Source organism: Periplaneta americana, chromosome 9 (genome assembly GCF_040183065.1).
Source record: "Periplaneta americana isolate PAMFEO1 chromosome 9, P.americana_PAMFEO1_priV1, whole genome shotgun sequence".
Taxonomy (NCBI): Eukaryota; Metazoa; Arthropoda; class Insecta; order Blattodea; family Blattidae; genus Periplaneta; species Periplaneta americana.
The window spans coordinates 84,913,510-84,927,767 of NC_091125.1; the positions used below are offsets into that span (position 1 = coordinate 84,913,510).

A 14,258-nucleotide genomic window follows, 5' to 3' on the forward strand; every position below is an offset into this window, starting at 1 on the left:
AATACAAATATGCTACAGATAAAAAACAGGTACTAAATTAAATAGAAAAAGATAGTAGTTATAATTCTGCAGTGCTTGGGAAAAGTGACATAAGTCAGATTCCACAAACCTTTTTTGATAATTTATTGACAACTTACACTGGTTTATGTCGATTTCATTTTTTTTCTGTATGAATTATTGTAATGGGAGAAATACTTATGTATTTTTTTTCCAAGCGAGCAGATGTTCCGTAAGTTGTCAATAAATTATCAAAAAAGGTTTGTGGAAACTGACTTATGTCACTTTTCCCAAGCACTGCAGAATTAGTATATTACATAATTAAGAATGATTACGATATCTATGGATCATAAACTATGGTCTATGAAACTTCAAAACATTTAGAAGAGCGAGATACGGTGTCATTGATTAAAATGAGAGGAGATTGGCTTGCGTATTAAGGAGTTAATGATGTCATTAATATGATGCAAATTTGAAGATACGTCTGGTACTGTAAACGGTATATTGACTTCATTGAACATAAAGAGACGGAATTAATCTAATATTAATTTCATAATAATAAAGCACAAGAAAATGATGGACTAAAATACAGAACTCCTAAAATATGCTCCGAGAGGAACTAAAGAGCGGCTTCTGAATATATTCAATATACATTGGACAACATTTAATATCCCAGTAGAGTGGATCTCTTGAAGAGAAAACGGAGGGAAGAAAAACGAAAATAACACCACAGAAAAATGGATTGACGATGGAGTATGATATCAGAAAAATGTAAATTAAGAAATGGAGATTACGAAGTACTGACAGGAGGGAGTAGAAAGAAATATGTGAGACAATCAAAGTTCTCCAAGAACTGTAGAACTGAATACGTAAGAAAGTAATCAACTTCGGTATATTGTATGTATACAACCAAAGACGATGGCAAAAAGTAATTAGTACTAAATATAAGCGATAAAATCCTATGCACTGTATTATTTACTGATGAACACAAACTGCAGCTTATCCGTTCCAGATATTAATGGAACAATACACTCTCATAGTGTCCAACATTAAAACATAAACTTGGATCTTCCAGTATCAAACCTATAAAATATTAGTTACTAAAAAAAATTGGAGTAAATCTCTTAACTTTACTGTGTTTGCTGAAATGTCTCTTATTTGAAACATCAAGATAGATATTATTAAAATAAATAATGTATGAAAAAATCCGACGGGTTTAAAGAATGAAATTAAACTATCTACTCAATTTAAATTTTATAAAATATTAGCTGTTCCATTATTATTGTAAAATCTTGTCTTTGAATCAAGCAGCCAAAATAAAAACTAATTCATGTGAAATGAAGTTCCTCCGAAGTATTTCAACCTATTAGACCACCAAAGAAATGAACACATCACTTAAGAATTGAACATTAAAATCTTACAGCACTCAGCAAAAAACTCTGAATAGAAATATTGGAGACCTGCGTAACTCCTGTTCTGTTGTATGGGCTTCAGACATGGTCTCTCACTGCCAAACTTCGTAACAGTCTCCATATATGCCAAAGAAAATGCTGAGAAGGCTACTAGGCTTATCACTGAGGGACAGAGTTACAAACGAAGTGCTCCAAAAGATGTCTGCAATTGAAGATTCAGCACTGCAAGCCACCAACACCAAATGGAAGTGGGGAGGCCATGTTGCAAGACTTACAGATGGAAGTTGGACACAGAAAGTCACACTATGGAACCCCCGCATTGGCAAGAGATCACGCGGAAGACAAGAAGATGGGCCGACCTCTTCAGAGAAGTCATTGGTCAAGCAGAGCAAGAAATAGGAAAGACTGGAAAAACCTAAGAAGACAAGTCAACAGTGACTAAAAAGAATGCGATAGAAAGAAGTTATGTGAACTACGAGTATATTAAAACAGTGCAGAAGGTGAACCAAGTGAACAATTCCAAGCATGCAAACATCTCTTACGCGGAGTAGCTCACCACGTGACACAAATAGAGCTCTCCCTCTATATGAGGAGGTCTTTGCCCTCAGTTGGATATTTTTAGGCTAATCATTTCATCATTTCAATCTAACAGAAAAAAAAACAGAATTTGTATTTTTCTGTAATATGAATGGAGAACCATAGACTGCCTAAATAGATACAAGATTAAGTACCGAAAAGGAAGAGAAGTATTGTTACACCAAAACCACACGATTGTTAGACAATAAAAACTTTGAAAACGAAACAGGCCAATTGGTCTAATCCTTGTAGAGGAAGAAGTTTTGTATTTAGAAGTGCTGTTGATTTGGTGCTATTTGGTGCTGTAACTTCATTTTAAAATGGATACGATAATGGTGTGCGATGAAGTTCGTATCATTCGCAGAACTGTACCCATCAGATACACAAGTCTGGATGCCTATTACAGGCAGAACTTACTGTACAATAGTGAAGTTAATATGCGGAGGATGCATTTGCGTCATCCCTATCTTATTATCCTGCGTCAGCACATACATTCATCTTGTCGATCTGTGATAAGTACTGATAAGTGTTGTTAATCAAACTGCATGTTGTAATGTGATAAAATTTAAGCATACTTAAACAGTACCTCCCTCATGCCAATAACACTGCTATAGAAACGAATAATAAAATGTCTTAATAAGTCTCTTGATTATCCCTCAGAATTGTTGTATTCTGAATTTAAAATATTAGATATCCATCAAATTTATAACAGACAACAACATATACTTGACAGAACCTTAATGTACATAATCACAGTAGCAACTTCAGTCCAAGGTTTTGTAACAAGATAACAGCTAAATTCCCAAACATGCAATTTGCTAATGCTCCTTATTTTAAAAATTAATTAAAAATTATTGGCCAGAGAGAAAATATAAAGTTCCAATTATTGTGATATCTATGTTTTTCTTTTTGTTGTTGTTTTTTTCTTTTTATTCTACCAATTAATAAAATATTTATGTTAACATTTTGTGGAATGCCCCCAGAGCACGAGTATGTATTCTTTTTGGGGGTGCTAGAGAGATTTTTACATAAAAATATGTATCTTTGTTCTAGAAATAAATTTATTATTATTATTATTATTATTATTATTATTATTATTATTATTATTATTATTATTTCAAACAAAATTCTGAATTTGATCTATCTGTGTAATTTTTTCAAGTAGCCTATTTTCTATTTTCGGTGCTCTGCTATGGTACAAATGTTAGAGTTTCAGACTACAAATTCAGGGAAGCCAGGATCGATTCCTCAGGAAAATCGACATTTACCTCTTTCCTTGTGTTTGTTTTGTCTTGTCTTAAGCGGTGGCCTGGCGATGCAGTATTCGATAGATACTTTAATGTCTGGCAATTGTGTAACATTTGTAAAAGAGAGGAACGGTCACCAGTTCAATATCTGATATTCATCAGATTGATGATTACAAGATAGAAGAAATGAATGAATGGATTACGGATGAAATAAATCTACACGCACTTAGGCTATCCATAAAAATCCATTTTTATACCTCAAGGTTTGAATTTTGACTTAGATGATGGACATTGGATAAGATTTTTCTGCATTGTATTGCCATAAATCTAAGACGAGTGCCTTCCAGATTTATTTTCCTTCCAAAAGAAGTCATGGTAAGAATGTCCATGTCTCATAAATTCACCGTCTTCAATCGGGTTACAAACTTACAACCTCCTCAGATCCAGTGGTAAGCATGATATTCACTGGACACCGCAGGGTGACACGATGGACAAAATTGAACGCAAATTTTTGTTCTGCTACCTGACTTGACAAGGCCGTATCAATGGCGTAGCTTTAAACAACTGGCATGACATCTTGAATGTGCTAGACGAAACTATTATAAGAATATCAGATACAATTTTAGTACAATTAAGGTAGTACTAAATACAAAGTCCTGAACTTTTGGTACATCTAGAAAATCCGCGTCTTTAACATATTCTTTAGAAAGGTATAATAGATTTTATTCCATGTGGGTAGGATACATTTACGGTAGAGGATAGGCTGGGGGAAAGTTGCGCACGTAATACTTTTTTGTTTTTTCCTACTGCTTTTTTGGTTATATGACAATGAAAATATTACAAGAAACACCTAGAATCATACATTACACGATGCCATAAGTTCAAGACTGAGGTATGATCTGCTAAAATTATATTTAAAATAATGTCACAAATGAAGAAAGTGGATTTTTGCTCCTGACCTGGGGTAAACATCCTATTGCTATGGATAAAAATTCCACACATACATATGCTATAATTATAACATACCAGAGTTAAATTACAATGTTTATTTGTCAGGTAGTGGCATTCGTAACTTATATAATGTTTTATATAGTCGTCCTCCTCCTCCTCGTCGTCGTCGTCATCATCATCGTCATCATCATCATCATCATCATCATCATATGACAAAACATGACACTAGTATAACACTAATTTACATGCAAAAAACTTTAACACTAGGAAGCATATGAAAAATTAAGTTACTTAATAACACTGTTCTACAAAAAAAAAATGAAATTCATTTTTCTGGGTATAACATTCTTCATTAATATGGAAATTTACCTCCTGAATTCAAATCTGTAATTAGTTTCTCTGTGTCACGCATAGTTTTGAAGTTATATGGAATTTCATTTTTTAAATAATTTTCCTTTCCACGCTATGTATTTATGTAGGCAAAATATGTAACTATTAATATTTTAGTCACTTACAAAATTATTTACAAACATTTTATGCACTATAAAACAAAAAAATAAATACGAGCCTTAATATAATAACTATATTATATGGAAAAACTTATTTAAGGTTAGAAAATATGAACAAAATACACTTTTCCCTAAGAATTTAAAAATCTGATCTTTTTCTCCTGTGTTCAATTTTGCAGTCTCTAATAATGTTCCAGCAGTAGTCAGCAAGCATCGCAGGCATCCATTTCCCTTCATACCGCTTTTCCATGGATATTATATCTTTATGGAACATTTCACCATGTTCGTCGGAGACATCACTGCAGCTCTCAGGAAAATGATGTAGATGAGAATCTTGGAAATACATTTTTAAAGATATGTGACATCCTAGATCTCTTTATGCATTTATCATTTGTTGAACCAATTGTTCGAAGTCGTTAACTCTTTTTCTTCCCAGAAAATTTTGCGTTGCATTCTTGAAACAAGACCACGCTCTTCTTTCTTTTAGTGCAAGGCAGTGTTCAAAATATGAGTCCTTCTGAAGGTCTCTAATTTGGGGACCCACAAACACGCCCTCTTTTATTTTTGCTGCAGAAAAACGAGGAACCTTTTTTGAAAGGTACATAAATCCTCTCCCAGATATGTCCATGGCCTTAAATTGTTTAATAAGGCCTAGCTTGATGTGAAGAGGGGGCAGCAGAACATCTTCACTGGCTACCGATTTCTCATTCAGTATATTTTTTCTCCAACTTTCCACTTACGTTCAGGCCAAATCTTTATTTTATAATGGAAATTCCTATCGCGACTATCCCATTCACATAGAAAACATCCATATTTGGTGTAGACTTGTTGCATACCTAATATCATGGCAACTATGCAACTATTTTCAAATCATCACATATTTTCCACTTATGCTCATTATGTATGATTAATCTCAGCATACTCGTATATTTCAAAATATCATATGACTCTTCAGTCATAATTACATAGGCAACTGGGACAGAAGGCATTATGTTCCCATTGTGGAGGAGAACTCCCTTTAGACTGTATTTTGATGCATTACAAAAAGTCTCCACTCCTATGGCTCGTATTTGAAGTTCAAAGTATCCATTAGGTCATTGCAGAATGTCATCATGAGTTGAATTGTGCATATGCAGAAACTATATTTCATGTAAACAAACAATACTCACTTCGTGTAACAAGAATTCCAGGTTAAACTCAAGATTTCTCTATCTCTCTCTCTCTCTCTCTCTCTCTCTCTCTGTTAGAATCTGTCTATTTTATTTCTATGATTTAGGAGGTTTCTGTAAAAGAGAAATATGTAAAGTTTTACATATTTTATATAGGCCTACCACAGATGTCGGAATATTATGGTTGAAAATGAATATTTACTCACATGATAAGGAATATCTCCAAATAATGCCAGTTTAACTCAATTTTAAATCCTGTGACAACGACTTGCGTATTAACATAAAATTTTACTAGCAACAGGAATGCCACAATTTGAAAATGAAAACCAATGAAGAGCAAAATTAACTGTAGGCAACTGTTGTTAAGCAAAGTTCACCATATTTATCACAAACTTAAAATGTAAGTTAAATGAGACGTATATTGTCGTATAACTAAAAAACTGTGCCTGATAGCGAATTTCTGTTTTCAGATTTGAATTTGCCATATAAAAATCCTTTGGAATCACATATTTTCATATAAGAAAAATGACCCTTGTAGAACAGTGTAACTGACAAACAACGCACTTAAACAAATTAAACATTAAAGTTAAGTGTCAAAAAATACTTTGCTAAAATGCTCCAATTATGCCACTCCATAGCTTTCTTTATATATTTTACGTAATGTGAATTCATTACATGCAAGTCTTTTAGTTGCATATTTAATAGAAGACCCATTTCCTATTAGCTGCTTAGTTTTCTCTAGCGTTTAGAAAACCACGACATTTTTCTATCGTAGTTTCTAGAACATGATATTGAAGTTAGTTTTATTGAGTCGATGTAAAATAGTTAACTATAAATGAAAACCCATTAAATACGCTCAATAAACCTACGTGTTCAGAGGGAGAAAAGAGAAACTTGCATGCGGACCTTTGCCCCACCTAGTTCGTAGGATCTTTGCCCCATGGCGCTGATTTCGAAACTACTGGTATCAGCTGCCATCTATAGAACTTGATCCACTAACAACTAAGCTTAAAACGTGAGTTAGGTTATGTACTTACATATGAGATATTGATAATTCTTTGGGATTTTATTGTAGCTGAAGGTAGTCATCAATTACATAATTGATAAATACAGATCCGAAATAATTAATCCTATGATCAGATTTGAAATCTCAGCCACTCAACCATCTGAAGTGAACGAAGAGAAAAATAAAATCTGTCCACACCTGTGGAGTAACGGTTAGCACGTCTGGCCGCGAAACCAGGTGGCCCGGGTTGGATTACTAGTTGGGGCAAGTTACCTGGTTGAGGTTTTTTTTCTGGGTTTTCCCTAAACCCAATATGAGTAAATGTTGGGTAACTATTGATGCTGGACCCCGGACTCATTTCACCAGCATTAACACCTTCATCTCATTCAGACGCTAAATAACCTAAGATGTTGAAAAACATCGTAAAATAACCTACAAAAAAAAAAAAAAAAGAAAATCTACGAGCCTACGATTCAGTACCTATCAGCGAAATACAACATTGAAAAAATCACAGTTAGCGGTCTCTTCTTCGGAGCGAGAGGCATCATTCCGAAAACCTTTGTAAAAAGTGGAAGGAAAAATACAAACTGAAGAGAGATCTTCAGGATGCCATCGTCACCACCATAATAAAATTTTCTGTAGCGATATTTCGCCAGCATCTTTATGGTGTACACTCAATTTAAATTGTACTAGGCTCTATTTTTTTTCTTATGTCGTAATCTGTTTTGTTTGAAATCTGCTTATATAATTTTTCATTTTAAATTTTATTGTGAGCTATTCTGTGTCACAAGATAAACCTAAAATATTGGGTCAGACTAATAAATTAATATTTAGATCGAACGTTCAATATCTCCAAAGCTGAAAGGCACAAATCACTGACTTAACATGTCTGATTTTTCCACTATAAGACCTCTCAACTGGAGATGCAGGACTGCCACATCACACTCAGAAGTAGGAAAAAAACTAGATTCGGATCTTTGCCCCGTGCACACTTTTGCCCCTGCCTACCCAAATATCGTTTGTTAACAAGTTCGAGTTCAATTTTGTAGAATAGAATTGAACTGAAACAAGAAAACCATACATAAAAAAATAGGATACTCACTCATTTACAGCAGTTGCTCTTAGCTTCATCATCATCATCATCATCATCATCATCATCAAGATTATAGATTCTGGGCCTGTTCCATCATTAAACTTTTCAACATTTTTAACTTTGCAGTTTGCACTTTTCATTGCAGTTTCTGTTCCACTATCCTTTTCAAAAGGAAGCGTAGAGGAAATTTTTAAAATATATGAGCCTAATACTTTTGTTCCACCATTACAATAACTCTGAAAAGTGCAGTCATACACTGAAAAGTGAATGGGATGTTTGCAAAGAACCAAGTCGCTTTGCCATTAGGATTAAACCCATTATATTCAGTATATTTTTGCTTTACATTAAAAATAAATTAGAGATTAAATATAATAACAGGAGAACATTAAATTTACTAGTAAGTGATTCGAGTAACGAAGAACCTGAAAAAACAGTAGGTCTATACATTTCTATAATCAAAATTTGTCTCAATTCTGAGAATGTTTTCGAATTACGCTAACTCAAGGAGATTATATTCTTGAAAGAATTCGACCTAATCTTCGCCATTCTGTAGATACGAGTTTTGAAAAAACTTTCAAATTCCACGTTCAATTTACTCACTTCTGATAGCGTCATTCTATCAATTTGTTTCTATATAAGTATTTTAAGTACTAAAAGCCCCTTTACCGTATCGAATGCTTTTGCAATGTCTAGAAAGATCATATGCGTATCCAAATTATATTATATTCCTTTTTTTTATTAATAGTTTTAGTATTAGCATGATATCGATGTATGACCTTTCTTTCCTAAATCCGCTTTGGCATTCAAGAAAAGAAACTTCTGTAGAGAACTGTAAACTTTCATTTAGTAATTTCCTATAAATTGTATAACATGTATTTGATAAAAAATATTCCTCTATAGTTTTCCGGGTTTGTTTTATCTCCTGTCTCATATATTGATATGATTATGCTATTTCGCCATTCTTCTGAAATTGTTTTTGCAATGTAAATATTGTTCATAAATTGGAGAAGTCTGCTATGAAATTAATTTCCTGCTAATATAATTATGGAGTTCAGAATTTATTTCATCATCTCCTGGTGATTAAGCATTTTTAATTTTAGATAAAAAAAACAGAATTTATTTCTCCTCCTGTAAAGAGTTATCATCACATATTTTCTATACTCCAGTCATTTTCTTCATATGTTGTATTGGTTCGTAAATTTTCATAACAATCGAAAAATTTTCCTTTGCAGCAGAAAATGAAAGGTGCAGACTCTTTAATGTTTTTCCGCATGTGTTTCAGAATTTCCAAAACTTTCATTTGTACTGTATATAGGCTTAAGTTCATTTAGAAACAAGTGACAAACCAATCTCAGTGCTGTAGTTATCTTTTGTGTTTTTTACTATGACTTGTAATATTTTATACCTACTATATAAAATCTCTGTGTTTCTTCTTTATCAGCCATTTTTATGCTAAATTTATATTGTGTGTTGGTGCCTTGAGTTCATCGTTCTATTTGTATAATTTATTGTTTATTGTTTTTTATATTTTCCTGAACTTTGAAAAGCAGCTTTGTGTATTATGGATTTCAAACTTTCTCATTCTGTTTCAATACCATTACTTTGAGGACAATTTTCTATTTTGGATATATTCTTCTTTGATAAAGTCATTTTATACTAATCGAACTTTGTAATATAATTTACCGTCGGCCTGGGTAGCGTAATCGTTATAGCACTGGCCTCCTGTGCTCGAGGTTGCGGATTCGATCCTGGCCCAAGTCGATGGCATTTAAGTGTACTTAAATGTGACAGGATCATTTCAATAGATTTACTGGCATGTAAAAGAACTACTGCGGGACAAAATTCCGGCACACCGGCGACGCTGTTATAACCTCGACAGTTGCGAGCGTCGTTAAATAAACCATAATTCTTAATTTAATATAATTTACTTCCGTTATGCTTCTTTATGTTTTTGCTTGATTGTGGTTTAACAGATAATTATCATCACTTCTGTAAACTTGTAGCTACATCTCTTGTTCTTCGCTTTGGGATTTTAAGCGACAAATTAATTTCAAGTTGTGTTTTCGATATTGCTCCATGTCATGCAAATTCTTAGTATTTGATACTTTCTCCATTGATATTTCATTCAAATGATATGTGACTACACTTACGAATAAAATTTATTGTCAATGTCTTCTCGTTACACTTACGATTACAGCACCTCTTCTTTTGAATTAGTCGGTATTTTTTTGTAATGCCATACTTACTCATACCTGTATTTCTGCTAAAAGTAAGAAAGTTGTTTCCTAAAAATGTATCGGATAAGATTGTAGAGTCCCTGTATGCCTGAAACATTAGGACGCTGATTTTACTTAGAATTAGCTTTAATAAGTACTTTTATGCATTAAATTAACAAACCTAGACACCTCGAAGCGAGATCCCCCTCTGTCGTTGACCTGGTACAGCGGCACCAATTACATCATCATCATTAGTTTACATTATCATCAGAAAAATAACACCATATTCCTGTGCATCATTTGGAAATTACAAAAGATACATTTTTGTCTGTCAGCTTTTATTACCTCGGTTATAATAAACAGAATTATTTAATACTTATTGTTGACTTTTTTAGAGACTACTGCTGCTGCTGCTATCATTATTACATCTTCTATTGTATTGGCTGCAGGGTTAAAAATTTTAGTTCCAAACAAGACTATTTTCACAAATTGTTTTTCAGTCATTCATATTAATTAATTCTGAAGTAATTTTCTAAATTACAGCCATATCTTACTCGAGATGTGCCTGCAATAGGAAATACTCTTCCTCTGGTAAGCTGGATAATAAATTCGTCTTAATTTTTGGCAGTTACAATAGGATCTTGATATAATTTTCTTCTTTAACACTTATTATAACATATAACTTACATTTTTTATTTTTAAGAAGATAATGCATGTTTGTTTTTTAAGGGGTTAGGTACAACTTACAATTCAACATTTTTTCCCCTCCATTACCGTATCTTATACAATAATGAAAATTAGTATGTGTAAAACACTGTTCTTCTGGTATATGAAAAAAAAATACGATTTAAAAAAATTATTTATATATATATATATATTTTTTTTTTTTTTTTCAAAATTCAAAATGGTGGCAGTTCACTGTGCAGTGATGAGGCGTTTCCCCCATAACTCAAAAACTACCCAACATTTTGTGATGAAATTTTTTGTGTGTATTTATGCATATCATATCTACAATATGATGCAAAATTACTTCTCTACCTTTGATAGATTGTCTGATAAATAATAAATTCTTTTAAAAATGGTCAAATATCAATATTTTCTTCTAACACAAAATAATATATATATATATATATATATATATATATATATATATATATATATATAATTTATTAAGGAATGTAGTTGAAAGAGCATGATATTGTAAACATGAGTTTCAGCAATAAAATAAAAGAGAGAGAACATGAAAAAGTTAGCAAGTTTATGGTTTATGAGGGAAACACTTCATCACTGCACAGTGAACTGCCACTATTTTGAATTTTGAAAAAAAATACATAAATAATTTTTTAATCGTAAAAATATTGTTTTCATATAGCGGAAGAATAGTTTTACACATGCCAATTTCCATTATTGTACAAGACACAGTAATGGAGGAAAAAAATGTTGAATATTTCCAAAACTTTTACTGCTGTAAGCTATACCTATCCACTTAAGATAGGCTGTAATTACAAAGATGCCGTAATAATTTGGTGACCAGACTATGATGGCTGCTGGATAGAGACTTAGAGATGTCGTCCTCGCTAGATGAAAACTAATATGCTTGCTCAATTGAAATGAACAGAGTGTGTTCAAGAATTTTTTTTTACAATTATGCCACATTTACAATCTGTCTACAATAGACAATAAGTAAATATTATAAAAGAATATGACATGAGTGGAGATGAATTCAAGAATTTGCTCTAACATTTTTGACTATCACTTTTATTTTACATAACTTATACTCTCCATGACTAAAAATTTATAGGCCACTATGGCAGTCGGGGTATCTCTTTTTTATTTATTTAAGTAAAATATCCATTGTTCGTGACATTATAAATAATTTCGATTTTCTGTAATTTTATTATACAAGAAACCAATTTCAGAGAAGAGAAATCAGAAATTCAAAATCACAAACTTTTTTTTAAAAAGTTAATAAATAGAAACAAAACTGAAAAAAATACATGCTACTATAACATGTCAAAGACAAATTATCTCCACGAATTTTGGAATAACTTATTAGCAAAGATACGGAGGATTAGGAAGACATCCGAAATATTTGACGAATAGCATTTGCATTTATATAATGTAAATTTATTGAGCTCTTTTACACATCATCATCATCATCATCATCATCATCGTCATCGTCATCGTCATCGTTATCATCATCATCACCATCACCATCATCATCATCATCATCATTATCATCATGTAACTTTCAAGGAGTTGACCCGTTCCGGTCTCGTATTAGAGGTCGAGAAGTCTCTTCAGTGGTCTTCCAGGGTTTCTTGTACCCGCTGAGGTGTAATTTTTTTGTAATAGGATATCTGTTGCTGGGTATCCTATTCATATGTTTTATTCACGTTGACTTATAATTTTAAAAATTTGCTCAAAGGCTGATGTCATTCTCAATTTTTCCAAAATTGTTTATATTGTTCTGTAGTCGTTCCACTTATAACCTGCTGTTCTTAAATATTTCATTTCCGCTCTTTTACACAAAATTTAAAATTATATAATTTATAATTAGCTCACTCCTGAAAAAGTCAAAGCTTGTATTCGGGAGTGTTCTTGGAAACATGAAAGTGAAATTGTAAACATTAAAGACATTAAGGTAATATACAAATATAAAACAGCATACATTACGAAATGGGATACAATTAATAAAATGATAATATAAAGATACAGGAAATGTTCTTAGGACTCCATTTTTCTGTTAGATAAGATTTTGTGAAAATAATTTGTACAGTTCCTTTTTGAACCCAAAAACTTTCATTAATGCTACGTGAGGATAATTATTAATAAAATAATTGTAAAGTCTTGGGCCGAAATTAGGACTACGCCTCAGACTAGATTCGGTATTACACTTTGGCTCAATTAGAAAGAGAGAAATAGTATATAATTCTTGTAGAATATATATGAAAATTTGCCAATTTTTGTGATAATATGTTAATAATGTATGTATATTTGTAATCCTTTTTGATGTCTAAAACTTTGAAATGTTTATATTATGAGAATTGTTGGATAATCTAAATAATAAATTATTGTAACAAATTTTAATTATTCTCTTAATGAGTTGATTCAGGGCGATCAGAATAGATGTTGTTATATCTAATTGTAAAATTATTATTTATTATTATTAATATTATTATTATTATTATTATTATTATTGTTGTTGTTAAGGAGGAAAAAAAGGTATTCTTATTAAACTCGTAATTACAAGTTAATAAAATTAGCTAATAAAAATTGAACTATTCACTTTTTATCTATGGAAATGAATGTACAATTGCACAGACCCAGAAAAAAAATTTGGGCCACCTGAAATTTCCAAGTTCCAATTATAATATACTATGCATGCTCGGTATGTTATAACTGGAACTTGGAAAATTCAGGTGGCCCAAATTTTGTTTTTGGATCTTTAAACATTTTTATGGCCGGTTTCACCAAGCTTCTTTAAACAATCACAAACGACTTATTAAAACAATGCGTTTTAATCTTAAGAAGATCTTTGAAAGTTGACCGTTTCACAAAGCCTTGTTTCTTTATTGTTTATTAAAGTGTGGGTTCCATACTTTCATCTTGCACGTATTTTATTTTAACTCTTGACAAGAGATATTAATACAAGTGAATGAAATTTGCTAGTAGAATCGATATGCTTAGTGCTTACCTTTTAATTCCATGCCTGCAAAGTTCAACTTTGTGTCCTTGCGAAAACAGAAATGAAATAATAATGTCAGGTAGCAGTGTAATATAGCCTACCAAAAGATAATATCTGTTATCCGTGTGTCAATCAATCAAATAGTAGGTAGGTACTTGAAGTGATTTAACAAGAACCCTGTATCAATCAGAGATTAATATAATAGAGAAAAGATTAAGCATTTTTCTACGATTTTTGTTATATTAACCTATTCGTTTAAAGGATTATTTTTGCTTCTTCATAGAAAAATTATTCCTTGTAGTTTCTGTCCTAATATTTTCACATAATAAATAAGTATTGAGAAGAAATAATATGAAAGGTCCTATCTTTTTATTTTAGGTGCTACTGATTTGAA

At 31.9% G+C, this 14,258-nt stretch overlaps 1 protein-coding gene across 1 annotated transcript in view; it reads right to left on the reverse strand.

Annotated features, from left to right (window-relative positions):
• LOC138705600 (mucin-2-like) overlaps window positions 1-14,006 on the reverse strand; it is a 57,237-nt gene extending 43,231 nt beyond the window's left edge. Inside the window, exon 1 of the mRNA XM_069834201.1 lies at window positions 13,874-14,006. Within this exon, the coding sequence (XP_069690302.1) occupies window positions 13,874-13,886 (13 nt within the window). The 5' untranslated portion in view covers window positions 13,887-14,006. The remainder of the gene's footprint in view (window positions 1-13,873) is intronic.
• Window positions 14,007-14,258: the final 252 nt, after the last annotated feature.